The 12,321-nt window shown below is 39.5% G+C and overlaps 1 protein-coding gene across 3 annotated transcripts in view; it reads right to left on the reverse strand.

The window, feature by feature from the left end:
• Window positions 1-798: 798 nt before the first annotated feature.
• Window positions 799-12,321, reverse strand: part of Frmd7 (FERM domain containing 7) — a 47,036-nt gene continuing 35,513 nt past the window's right edge. For all 3 annotated transcript variants that reach the window (XM_021188587.2, XM_021188586.2, XM_029533967.1), the window contains 7 exons: window positions 8,449-8,563; window positions 8,138-8,285; window positions 6,873-6,968; window positions 5,303-5,466; window positions 4,030-4,098; window positions 3,847-3,922; window positions 799-2,835 (listed from right to left, as the gene is read on the reverse strand). In XM_021188587.2, coding sequence (XP_021044246.1) covers window positions 1,774-2,835; window positions 3,847-3,922; window positions 4,030-4,098; window positions 5,303-5,466; window positions 6,873-6,968; window positions 8,138-8,285; window positions 8,449-8,563 — 1,730 coding nt within the window. In that variant the 3' untranslated portion in view covers window positions 799-1,773. The remainder of the gene's footprint in view (window positions 2,836-3,846; window positions 3,923-4,029; window positions 4,099-5,302; window positions 5,467-6,872; window positions 6,969-8,137; window positions 8,286-8,448; window positions 8,564-12,321) is intronic.

Below are 12,321 nucleotides of genomic sequence, written 5' to 3' on the forward strand. Positions count from 1 at the left end.
AGATGAGAAATAGCATATAACTTGCAAGATTTTGAGCTTCTCCTGGGGAAAAGATTATAGGTAATTTTTTTTAAGAAAGTAAGAACCTACAGAAATTATAAGTGGTCAAGCTTCAGTGTATTCTTAGTTTAGAATAACTACTCTACACTCGTGTCTTAGTGAATTTGTGTCCAGGAACAGAAAAAGGTAGTGGAATAAGGTATATTAAAAGTATTTTTTAACTGATGTAGAGACAAAAGAATTGTATAGTCTACCTTTTCTTATCAAATCACATAAAATTGCTTGTTTATGTAATCAATTCACTTCTTTGGCATTTGTACTTAACATGGTCTTCAAAATATGTTGACTTAAGATTATCAACAAGGTTCTTCAGTAGCCTTCCAAGAGGACTGATAGACAAATACTTAATGGGTCAAGAATGGAATTTTGAGGGATAAGAGATTGTTCAGTGCATAAGACCACTGGCCACATTAGCAGAAGACCTAGGTCAGGTTCCCGATGCCGCCATGGCAGTTCACAACTGTCTGTTAACTCCCATTCCAGGGGATCCCACCCCATCTTCTGGCTTCTATGGGCAGCAAGCATGCACGTGGTGTCTATTCATGCATTCAGTTAAATATTCATACACTTAACATATTTTAGAGGACTAAAATCGAGTTTAACACTGTGGTCCATCACTGGAACCCCCAGCATACAGGAGGTTGAGGCAAGAGGATCATGAGTTGGAGCCCAGCCTTGGCTCCTGGTAAAAATCCCAAACAACAACCACACAAGAGAATTTTGTTTCTCTGTCTGAGCCTGATGTGGCTGCTGCCACTTTTCTTAGCAGCCATGCCTATTGTCACTTCTCCACCCCTGGCCATACTTTTTTCCCTTGACTCTGACCTTTTTCCATTCTCTGTCTTGTTAGATATAGGCCAGGACCAACTACTTCTGGATTTTGTTAAAGTAAAAAAGAAGGCCATATTCATAGCTTCTGTTTGAGTGGATTTTCCACTACTCTTTATTAAAATCACACCTCATATCCTTGCCTACATGCATGCAACAAACTTATGGCAAAAAATAAATTCTGGCAGGAGAAATTAATAAACAAGCTTACCTGTTAACATTGATCACACCTTATATAATAAGCAATTAAGAGAAATTGGAAGTCAAACACCATAATATCCTCATCAGGCACACAGTTCACTTGAGAAATGGGCCTAATCCATGAATTTCCTGCACTGAGAAATCTGTTAAATCCTCTATTGATTCTTAACATGTGCTGAGAGGATTTATGCTACTCACCTATGTATATGTTAAAAATATTGACATTCTTAGTATATAACAAGACTGTTCACTGGGTCTCAAACAAGTCATGAAGAGAGAAACCATTGTTTAGTGTTACCTAACCACAAAAATAACCAAAATAGTCATGGACTACTGAATCACAAGGTGGTTTTAGAAGCCAGTCCCATGCACCAACCCACATCATAGTTCTTCGCCATTGAAGAATGGATCTTCACTAATAATGGCTGCCCAAGGAAATGTATAATGGTATGCCATCCACTGCCATCGCACTGCCATAGTGCTGGGGAGAAGAAGGCATGTTCCCGAGTCTTTTTGGAGGAAATAAAAGAAAGAAGCTCATGGAAAGAGGCTGCAGCTTGATCTTTCACACCATCTTACCATCAATTAAGATGACTAAGGAAAAGATGGATCAAAAGGGCTTCTTATGTCTTACCTAGGGTGGTAACATAGAACTGGGCCAGGAACATTCACAGAGTCACTCTTTTAAGCTAAGAAATAATTGCATGGCTTTAGCAAAGTCCTATCTTCAGCACCTGGTGTGGCAAAAGAAATAGTTTCATCCTCTTCTTCTAGCTGCAGACTACCAGATGACAAGCGGATTCGGGCCCTGGGTGACTTTGTTCCTTTGCCATACAAAGAGTAGTAGTCTGGTTTAAGAATCTCTGATTCTGAATCACTGGACTCACTAGCTACATACCTTTCTGCTGAGCTCTGATCCATTAGAACTGTTGGGAACTCCTGCTCTGCAAATGGACATGAAAACAGATCAGTTTTACGAGTCAGAGCAGGACATGGTCCTAAAGGTCTAAATTCTGACCCAAAAGGAAAACGGATAGTTTTCATGTCTGATTGGCTTTGAGATCGTTTAGGAGTTTGCTCTTGAAGGTTATATGCAAATGCATCATCTAAATGTAGATCTTCCTCCTCTGGCTCTACATTGATATTGCTTCTACCACTAGTTCTAGCCATAGCTTCTTGGAGTTCTTGAAGGTCTTGCTGTAAGCTTTTTATCCTCATATTCCTTGGGCTCCTTTTAGCTGGTTTTATTGCACTGTGATCTACATAGCCGTCTGGTCTCATACTTTCCTCTGCCATGATCAGAGACCGTCTGGGTACCTGGGGTGGCTTGTCCACATAGAAAAAGACTTGGGGAGGCATAATATCAACCTTCTGACTAGTACAAGGAATATAGGGCACATCGGTGTACGTTAGCTGCCTTGCTGGACTCGCCTTGCTTGTGTGACTATCCACAAACTTGGAGTTTGTTTGAAAGGAACTTAGAGGACTCCGTTCCTCAAAGAAATCTATGGGCTCAGGGTCAGTGTTAAAGACAGGATCTGCATAAATGAAAGTGAAGGAGGAACTGCTTTGGGATGGGTGGAGCGATGTGGCCTCTGCTTCTGGTTTAGAATGCTCCAGCTCGGCTGCAAAGGTCACTTCAACTGCAGAGTTCCTCCTCCTGCTGTCTAGCATAGACTCAGATGTGTGCACTCCATTCACATTTCGGTAGTAGCTGCTGCCATATGTCAGTCTCAGATCTTCCACCTTGGAAATGAAGACACATTGATGTCAGGTGAAAAATGCTATTTAGCTGGACTTGGGAAGGATCTGAAGGTTAATCTATTGCTGATTCCAGGAAGAGATTTAAATCCATGATCTATTCCACAGCTGATAAATAGGTATATTGAAAGGGTAATGTGACTCATACCATATCCCAGATTGTATGTTAGAAAGTACATGCAACATACTTCATTCTCAATGACATCCCATTTCTACACTCCATATTTTATGTGTCCTTCAGGTACTGCTGTATTTCAAGCAGTTCAGTTTGGTAGCTGTATCAATGAAGTAGGAATCCTGCCCTTGTCTTCCTCTGACTGGCTGTGTGGACCTTGGGCACCACATTCTAACGTTCCTACTCCACTACCTCCATATTTCCCATTTAAAAAAGTGGAAAGGAGAACTATTAATAACCTCAGAGGTTCATAATCTAGATGGTCCCTTTTGTTGGTTTATCTCTGATGCCTTCTGGATAAAAATCATCCGATTTGAGTGAAGACATGGGAGTTTAGGACACCTACACTTAACTTTTGTAGAAAATGTCAAAGAAAAGTGATCAACAAGTTTCTCGATCGAAGTCTCAAATGTGGCCATCATCTTATGGTGCTGGGGGCAAGAGAGTATCCTGAAATCACGTTACACAAATAAGCAACTACACCACACAGCTTTTTTGAAGCCTTAGCATTTCTACTAATGAAGCCAAAGAAATGTATTCCTGTCTGATTTGTTTTTCACGATGTTAATTTGCAATTTGGAGATTGCAATTTGGAGGTACACTAGGGGTTACCATGGTGCACAGTACACATTAGCTGTAGTTTACTAAATGGTCTATTAGCAGGAATGACTGTGCCAAAAGGCCTCTCCAAGAGGCTAACCTCACAGTGTGACCTTGACACACACTTGGAGGTTCTGGCAAAATCAAGTTTTGGAAGCAGTTGAAGACTAAATGGATGACTTATACTTGTCTAAAGAAGTCGGGCTTTTCAGAAACCTTACTTGTTTTGACACATCAGAGAGAATGTCTGGTGATGATCTGCACTGCCGTTCATGATATTGAGATGGGTACTGTTTTCTGAAATTCCCAAAACAAAGAAGTCATTGAAATGCTCATTATGCAAATTATAGAAAACATAGAAATCTCTAAATTCAACTTCCAATTCGCATGAGAAGAGTATGCACCTTTCGAATGGCAGGCTCTTTAATCTCCCCTTTTTCCCGTATTCCAAAAGTTGCCTTTGAGTTCTTCCACTATCATAAAGAAGAGAGAAAAATCATTAATTCCATCATAAGCCTATATGTTCCTAAAACCTCAAAGCCTCACCTTGGTTGGAAACCTCAAGTATGTGGATGAGTGTCAAGCGTTGTGACATTCTATCATATTGATGCTATCTAAACCCACGTGGACACCAAGAATAGAACTTCAACTATTCAAATCCTAGGCTTTAAAAAAAACACCTGTAAAATACCACTGACTCTTATTTATATACTAGTTCTAATGCGGCTGTTTATTTGGATTCTCAATTCAAGGTAGACCCCAAAGCAGCTAACAAACAGGAGAGAAACAGTAAAGGAATTGAGCCTACCATTGGGAGAAACACAAAAGGCAGAAAAGAAATCACAACAATAATAAAATTCCAGAGTCTGAGCCATTTAACCAAAGTACAAGGCCTGACATACCTCCCCTCCTCGAAGACCACTGCCCCACTGTCACTGCCTGCAAAGCAGGTGTTTATGAAAACTCAGGTCATTAGGAGAGAGCAAAATATGTTCAATAGCATCTGTTTAAGAAGACAGGGATCTGTAGAATAACTTTGGAAACATTCCAACAAAATATGTGTGTGATTTTTTTAAAAATATCTATTCTTACAAGGGCAGGTTTCCACACTCTTGAAAAGTCTCTTAAGTGGAACCATTTGATTAGAATTCTTTTTGTATTCACTAGAGATTTTTAAGCTTCTTTCAATGGATTTTGAGGTTAGCTCAAATAGGAGCAAGCTCTTAATTCTACCTCACTTCACTTCCTCTAACATGTGAGCTGTATTGAGAAGCCTCTAGTGCAGGATTGCACCATCCTTTAAATTCCTTGGTTACCTCCAGTGTTTTCTCACTCTATCTTTTTCATAAATGCCATTAATGGGGTGGTTGAACTTTCCTTCCATGACCTGCATATGAGTTGCCTTTAAGGAAGACAGTAAGTTTCTTGAATACATTTTTTTTTTCAAACACTCTCTGCTACCCTACATTCTCGCTATGATTCTGATCCAACCCCTTTGGTTAGTAAATACCAACTTAATGCAATGTACCAAAAATGAGCAGTAAGTAATATTTATAAATTTTCAAGTGATTTAAATAGATTCTTTATTGTTCCTGGAATTCCACCTTCTCCCACTGCTTCCCACATTATTGAAAAGAAGCAATGTGCATGGTCTTCCTACATGCAGTGTATAATTACCTGTAGCGGAAACTGGAACCTTTGCTACAGAGTAGTGTTTTGGGCTTTGATTTGGGCTCCTCAGAGAGCCTGAAAAAAGCATGGTACTCCACACAAGTCTTCCAGAAAGCCTTGCACGCATCTCGGCTAGCCATGGTGAACTCCAAAGTGTCTTTGCACAACACCTGTAAAAAATGATTTTCTATCAAACATAATATCCTGCAAGAATACCAAAGACAACCTGATCACAATGCCTTCTAAAGTGTCAGTCCAGCATCCCACACAGCATCTGGTTTTCCATTTGGCTCCCCATCCATTCCACGGCCACTGAAACCAAATGATTGGCAAACTCATTCAACTCAGGCTCCACTCAGATGCAAGCCTTGTCTAAGAAGCCAGACTTGTTTTCCACACTCCCCTCCCTTTACAGGCTTTTCTGCCTTGCCTCTTTGCTTCCAGAAACATTTTTATGAAGTTATAAGTTAGGCTAAAATGACTATCAAAGGGCTTCTTTCCAAGAGAGGAAGAAATTATAAATAAGGAACAGGAAAGGAGAAGGACAGCTTTCTTTTTCTCTGTAAGATGATTGCATGTACATAAGTCTTTTCAGTGTTCCAGGTAGAAATCCACCTTCCTGTATATGCTCTCTCATTCTACAGTGCTTTGGTTTTCTCTCCTACCATAGTCCATATTTTAATGTGTCCTAAGGGAACTTGGATTTCTAGTTCTAAAGTACAAACTTTTGCCACCCTGAGTCACCACATACCCTCACTGGCCCAAGGCTCTTTGGTGTGTTCCCAGTCCACTTTTCAACAGCCTTTACCAGCTCTCTGAGCTGACCGCCCCCTTCTCTCACCCCTTTCCAGGTCCCTGAGGCTACCCACAAGGTTCACACTAGATCTGGTCCCATGAACCATTCAAATGAACACCTTTACGTACTACTAAGATCCAGGTAATAGAATCCAAACTGGATCTTCTTTAGGCTCAAATTATTGATACACATGTAGATTTTTTTCCCTTCATGGTCAGTCATTAAAACATCCTTTATAACATCTTTTTTTCTTACCTCATGCAATGAAAAGTCATCAAAGAATTACTTATTTTGCTTATATGAACACCCAGCTCTCACATTCTGCTCGGCCTAAGCATGTAGTTGATGGCCAATAGTTTCTACTTAAGAGAAGTGAGTAGTGATACTTTTAAAAAATAAAATGGAGACCACCAAATAATTATTTCCATAGTCCTAGATTGGGTGACCTCACTTGACTCATCAGATTCCTCAAAACAAACAAACAAACAAACAAAATAAACAAAACTAACAAACAAAGAAAACCATGGTATCTACCAAGACTTTATCTTTGAGCCCAATACCTCACTTTCCTATAGTATCCTTATTCTGAAGTGCAAATCAAATGTCACAGTGTTTGCCATTAGTTAAAGCATCATTAAATATATCCTCAGTTTATATAGAGGTCAAAGAGGGGACCCATCAACCCCCAGGGACAGGACCCTGTTTTGTATTCAAACCATTTCTAGAGCAATCAAAAAATTCCAAGTGAACAGAAATACCACTGATTAAAAATGTACTCACCAAAATATTAGCATGAAGTTTGATGAGAAAATGCTTCCTCTTAAAACTCAACTTGCGAATCTTAGCCCAGTTGAAAGTGTTAATCTTTGTGTTTCCCTATAAGGAAACACACAGTCAGTTTCAGAACATGTCAGCCTAATTTGGGTTGTGCCACAGTAGAGGCATGATGGAAACTATTCTTCCTGAAGAAGACCATCCGAGGCTCTCCCTTGCCCAGAGAGATCCTGGGAAAGCAAGCAGAGGCTGTAGGCAAGCATTGCAGTTCCCTCAGAATGTAAGCAAGAAGGAGCGTCCTGGAGACTTTTAAGCCAGTTTGTGAGACACTAGAAGAATGCATTGTTAAAATAGCTTCTAAAATCTCACCCCTCCCTGTTTCCACATGTAAGTACTGGAAGGAAATGCCTATTTATTTTGCTGCTTCATTTGTCCAAACACCATCAGTAGCTCCCCACTAGAAGCAGCATCAAATCTGGCTTGGGTTTTGTTGTTCAATACACAGCCATCTCTCCTACTTCTCCTTAGTCCAAACTTCAGTCCCAATAAGTACCTTCATTTCTGTACTCAATTCCTTCTCCTCCTGCTACAAATGCCTTCTGCATCACCAAACTTCATATCAGCAATGATAGCACACACCCTACAATATTCCGATGGCAGCCCACTCCCTTTCTAGTTACTCTAAACAGGTTTTGTTTAAGCAGACCAGGGATATCAGAATTGCTTAGAGGAGCTTGGGTGGGGGTGGGGGTGATGATAGAAGACAATTGTACCTCAAGTTGATTTCTACCTTGAAATACAAAGTCCCAAGAAAGCAATGATCTGGTAACCCACAAAAGTTGCTGGCGGGGTCCAGCATTAATACCCTACCAGCTAGCACTGGTCACTTCCAATGTAAAGAGTAATGAGTAAGGGTGTTATCATAGTTTGAATCATTTAAGGTGACTCTTAGCAATCTGCAAAGCACTAGAACCTATGGTTTTGGGATATCTGAATCTACAGTCTCTAAGAGCTTCTTTACTTTATCACTTCACCACACGTTGGCCTGATTCCAAATGCCGTGGCCTCAAAATCTGGATAGTACATTACTGACTTCACAGAGACAAAGCATGTCGTGGGAAGGGGGTTTATGCACAGTGTTTACAACTACCACTTACTTCCCTTCTGGTTGGTGGTAAGGCAAAGCCTTATCTGGGGAACCTATAGTCAAGCTGAAGTCATACTAGCCACCTCCCAGCACACTGAAGGTCACACAAGGAAAGAGTTGTTACCCGTAACACCAGTACTCCCATGTGAGCAACAGCCAGGTGAATCTGCATCCCTTCACCATCACTGGCGGGCTGCGGTCTGATGCCATACATATCCAGCTTCCTTGCTATGTCCAGTAGCAGAATGTCTGATTCAGCTGGGCTCCGACCTCTGCAGTGGGAAAGGCTTAATGAGCCAAATATATGCGAGCCCCACAAGGAGCTGAGTGATTTCTTGAGACTGAAGCTTCTCAGATTTAAAGGCTTGTGTTTAAGCATCTACCCTAACATTAGTGTCTTCCACTGGGAAAGTAGGGGCCAGGGATAGTACTCACATGTGCTGCTGATGAAATTGCATGATCTTGCTCTCTAAACAGGTTTGGCTTGGTAAGTACTGTGTTTGCACCAGATGTTTCCTAACTGTTTCTTCATGGAAGTCTCCTAATTCTGCTGTACAATAGGAAAGTGACATTTTTTTTTCACATTTCCATCGGGGAATTAAACAGTGTACAACCCAAGAAACCCTCCCCAAATAGCCATTTCTGCACAGCTGGTGTATCCCCATGCCCCAATCCCCACCTCACGCTGTGTGTATGTTTGTGTTTGTCCAGCGGAACACAACAGACTCATTCTCAAATCATAGCGGTGGGTTTTTGGGAAGTCTCAACCTGTATTACAGATTACACACTTAGAATAGACCTTACAAGCTCCAAAATCACAGAATATTTTTTTAGGTTTGCCATCTTCTATACTCTTTTCATTCTTTTGCCTACTTTCAATTAGCCCCTATTACAGACTAGATTTTGTCTTTCCCAAATTTGCAAGTTGAAATTCTATCCCCTGGGGCCACCATATGTGACTTTATTGAGGACTTATATTGATATTGAGAGCATAGCAGAGGGCTGTAGGGCAACCTAATGAGTATCCATTGAAAAACAAACAAACAAACAAAAACCAGGCATGCAGGAACTCTAGGTATGTACACATGGTGATGTGCAGACAGAGTAAGAAGACTGCCTTCCTCCAGCTAAGGATGGAAGCTTTGGAATTCAGCAAACCTACCAACACCTTGATCTTAGATTTCCAGCATCCAGAATGGTGAGAAATTGTATTTTATTGTTGCTGTTTTGTTTTGTTTTTCTGGTTTAAACCACCCACTTTCTGGCATTTTCCTATGAGAAGCCTAGTAAAAACTAATGTAGCCCCGAACCTATTTCTACTGTAATTGTCCATTATCATAAGCCGAGAATAAAAATCAACTATTTTGCAAGCCAGCTACAGCCAAGTCACCACTGTGTAGTCTGGGAATTTTGTAAATCCCAAGAGTTTGAACCCCAATAGACAAATAACCCTTTGCAAGTAGCTGGAAATTTATCTATGAACCCAATTTACTATTTTCTACATGTCTCCAGTTTATTGTTAGAGACAACCATTACAGGATTAAACCTGTGCAGCTGCTGTGTACATAGACTTGTCTCTCACTTCTGTAAATGGCCTTAGACTTCTTTGACTTTTGTTTTCCTTGCAATTGTTCTGTTTCTTCTGTGTGTCTAAAATTCACATGCATTACCTTCTGACAATTCATTTCTCCTAAAGTCAAAGTTGAGAACACTTTGTTCTCCCCATTGTGATATTTAATCTAGGACAAAATGGTTAAAAAGAGATATAGCCACACCTTTTATCCATATACATTCTGGTTTTAGATCATAGTTAGAACATTTCATCTCTTAAATACCATTTCCCACTTTCCTTCAAATTCATGGCCTCCTTTTTCATCAGTTATTTCATGAATATGTGTGTGTGTTTTTGTGTGTGTGTGTGTGTGTGTGTGTGTGTGTGTGTGTGTCTAATATGTAGTCTTTAAGAGTAATTCACTGTGGGATCCTGAGGTGCTCTAAGGTACTATTATATTGAGTAAAATATGTGTACAATGCTAAAAACACTGTATAAATAAGGAATTAAAGAAACCATGTTCATCCTGATATACATTATCTATGAAAAGCCTGTGGCTGACATATAATCATATCACATGGTGAGAGAATCAAGACTTTCCCTAACACTCAAGAATAAGATAAAGATGCCTGCTTTTATCATATCACCCAGCATTGTGCTTGAGGGTGTAGTAACTATAATCAGACCAAAAAAGATATGTAAAAGTTTTGTAGTATAAAGTAAAAGATAAACTGTTTCCTCAGAGACACAAAGATCCAATATTTTCAAATTTTCAAGAAAAACATAGAGAACAGTGCAGCATGAAGGGTCAAAAAACAAAGTCTCAGAATTGTATTTTGACAAAGGTGCAATGAATAAATAAAAATCTTCTCAATGAACTGTTCCAGGACAAATGGAAATCTATGAGAAAAAAAAATACTACAAAGCAATCCAGTTCCAGTCAAAGCATCAGTCTGTTCACTGGGATTCTATAGCCAGCAATTCTACCAGAATCCTTCTGCCTTGTCCAAATCGCTGGCAGTTTACCTATGACCTCGTGAAGTACACCACACAAGCATATGAAAATTGAACTCAAAATGGATCAGAGGCATAAAGCTAAAGGGTAAACCTCAAAAAAAAATGAAAAGAAAAATAGAGAAGAATGTCTTGTGGCTATCAGAATTTGTTTATTTAAAAAAAACTATTTTAAAATCAAATGGTAAGATTTTGAGGTCATTAACAAAAACATCATTGGTTGGTTGTGAAAATAATGTTAGATTAAAATTTTATTTAGTGGCTGGAGAGATAGCTTAGAGGTTAAGAGCACTGGCTACTCTTCCAGGGGTCCTGGGTTCAATTCCCAGTAACTATATGGTTACTCACAATCATCTGTAATGGAATCCAATGCCCTCTTCTGGTGTGTTTGAAGAGGGTGACAGTGTACTCACATATATAAAATGTATAAAGAAATCTTTAAAAAGGAATATTCATACCCACACCCCTGTCCTGCCAATGCAGAGACTAGTAATTTGTCAAAGTGCTGTAAGTAAGTGCTCAGCCCACCACCACCCACTATATTTCAGGGAACATAGAAGTATATAAAGCAAGGAGGCAGAGAGAATAAAGGGGTTGGGGGATGGGATGCTGTCTTCTGGACACAACAAAGCTAGCACACTATGAACTCTCAGCATCTATGCTTGCCTGCACAAGATCAAATGAGCAAAATTTTGGCAAAGGTAGGGTAGATGGTCTCTTAGCCTTTACTGGGGGAGCTACTGGGAGTTGACAGCTGCTGGAGAAGAGAGACTCATTCTTCTTGGAGGGTGTGGCCACTGGTAGGTTTCACATGTTCCAGTGGATAGCCCCATATTTATGCACACAGGGCCCGTACTAACTAGATTTATCAAAATTTCGGTTGCCAGAAAGAAATCAAAACTAGAAAAGAAGATATGAAGTTGGGAGGTGGATATTTTGGAAGATACAGAGGAAATTGGAGTTGGAAATCAGTAGAGTGTGACTATTTCATTATATACATGTATGAAATAGAAAATAATAATAACTACAATAATAATGATAATAATAATAAAGAAAAATGATAGTTATACAAAATGACATATCTCTTTATACCTACTAGGATAGCCATAAGATAACACCAAGTGTTAGGGAAGGTGGGGGAAGTTAGAAGGTTCATACATCCTTGATCAAAGAATAATATATGTGTACTTGGAAACAACACAGTAAAATACATTAGTTTGTTGAGTTAATGGTCATTTATAATTATAAATATAAAAATGTTCATGAGAAATGTATCAGACAAATGGGCAATCACCTTTCTAAGAATCTACACAAGAGGAAAAAAGCATATATCCATACAAAAACATGTATGCTAACATGGATACTATTATTCTTACTATCTAAACTAGAAACTTGCCTAACTATCCATGAACAAAGGGTCATAGATTCATAAAATGGAATGAATAAACTGGGATCTGCATAGATTTTAAAAACACTGTATTGAATGGAGAAGCCAGATGCAAAAGATCACACTTATAATCTTTCCACTTCTATGAGATGTCCCAGAAATCAAACAGAAGTATAGAAACAGAAATTTAATCAGTAAATTCTTGAATATGAGGAGAAGAGAGCATAGCAAAACATATCTTCCCCCCTCTCCCTCCCTCCCTCCTTTCATCCCTCTTTCCCTCCCTCTCACAATTTCTCTTTTGAGGCATGCTGTGTAGATAAGGCTAGCATGAAAATTGACCTCACAGAGATCT

This window comes from Mus pahari, chromosome X (assembly GCF_900095145.1).
Source record: "Mus pahari chromosome X, PAHARI_EIJ_v1.1, whole genome shotgun sequence".
NCBI classification, from domain to species: domain Eukaryota; kingdom Metazoa; phylum Chordata; class Mammalia; order Rodentia; family Muridae; genus Mus; species Mus pahari.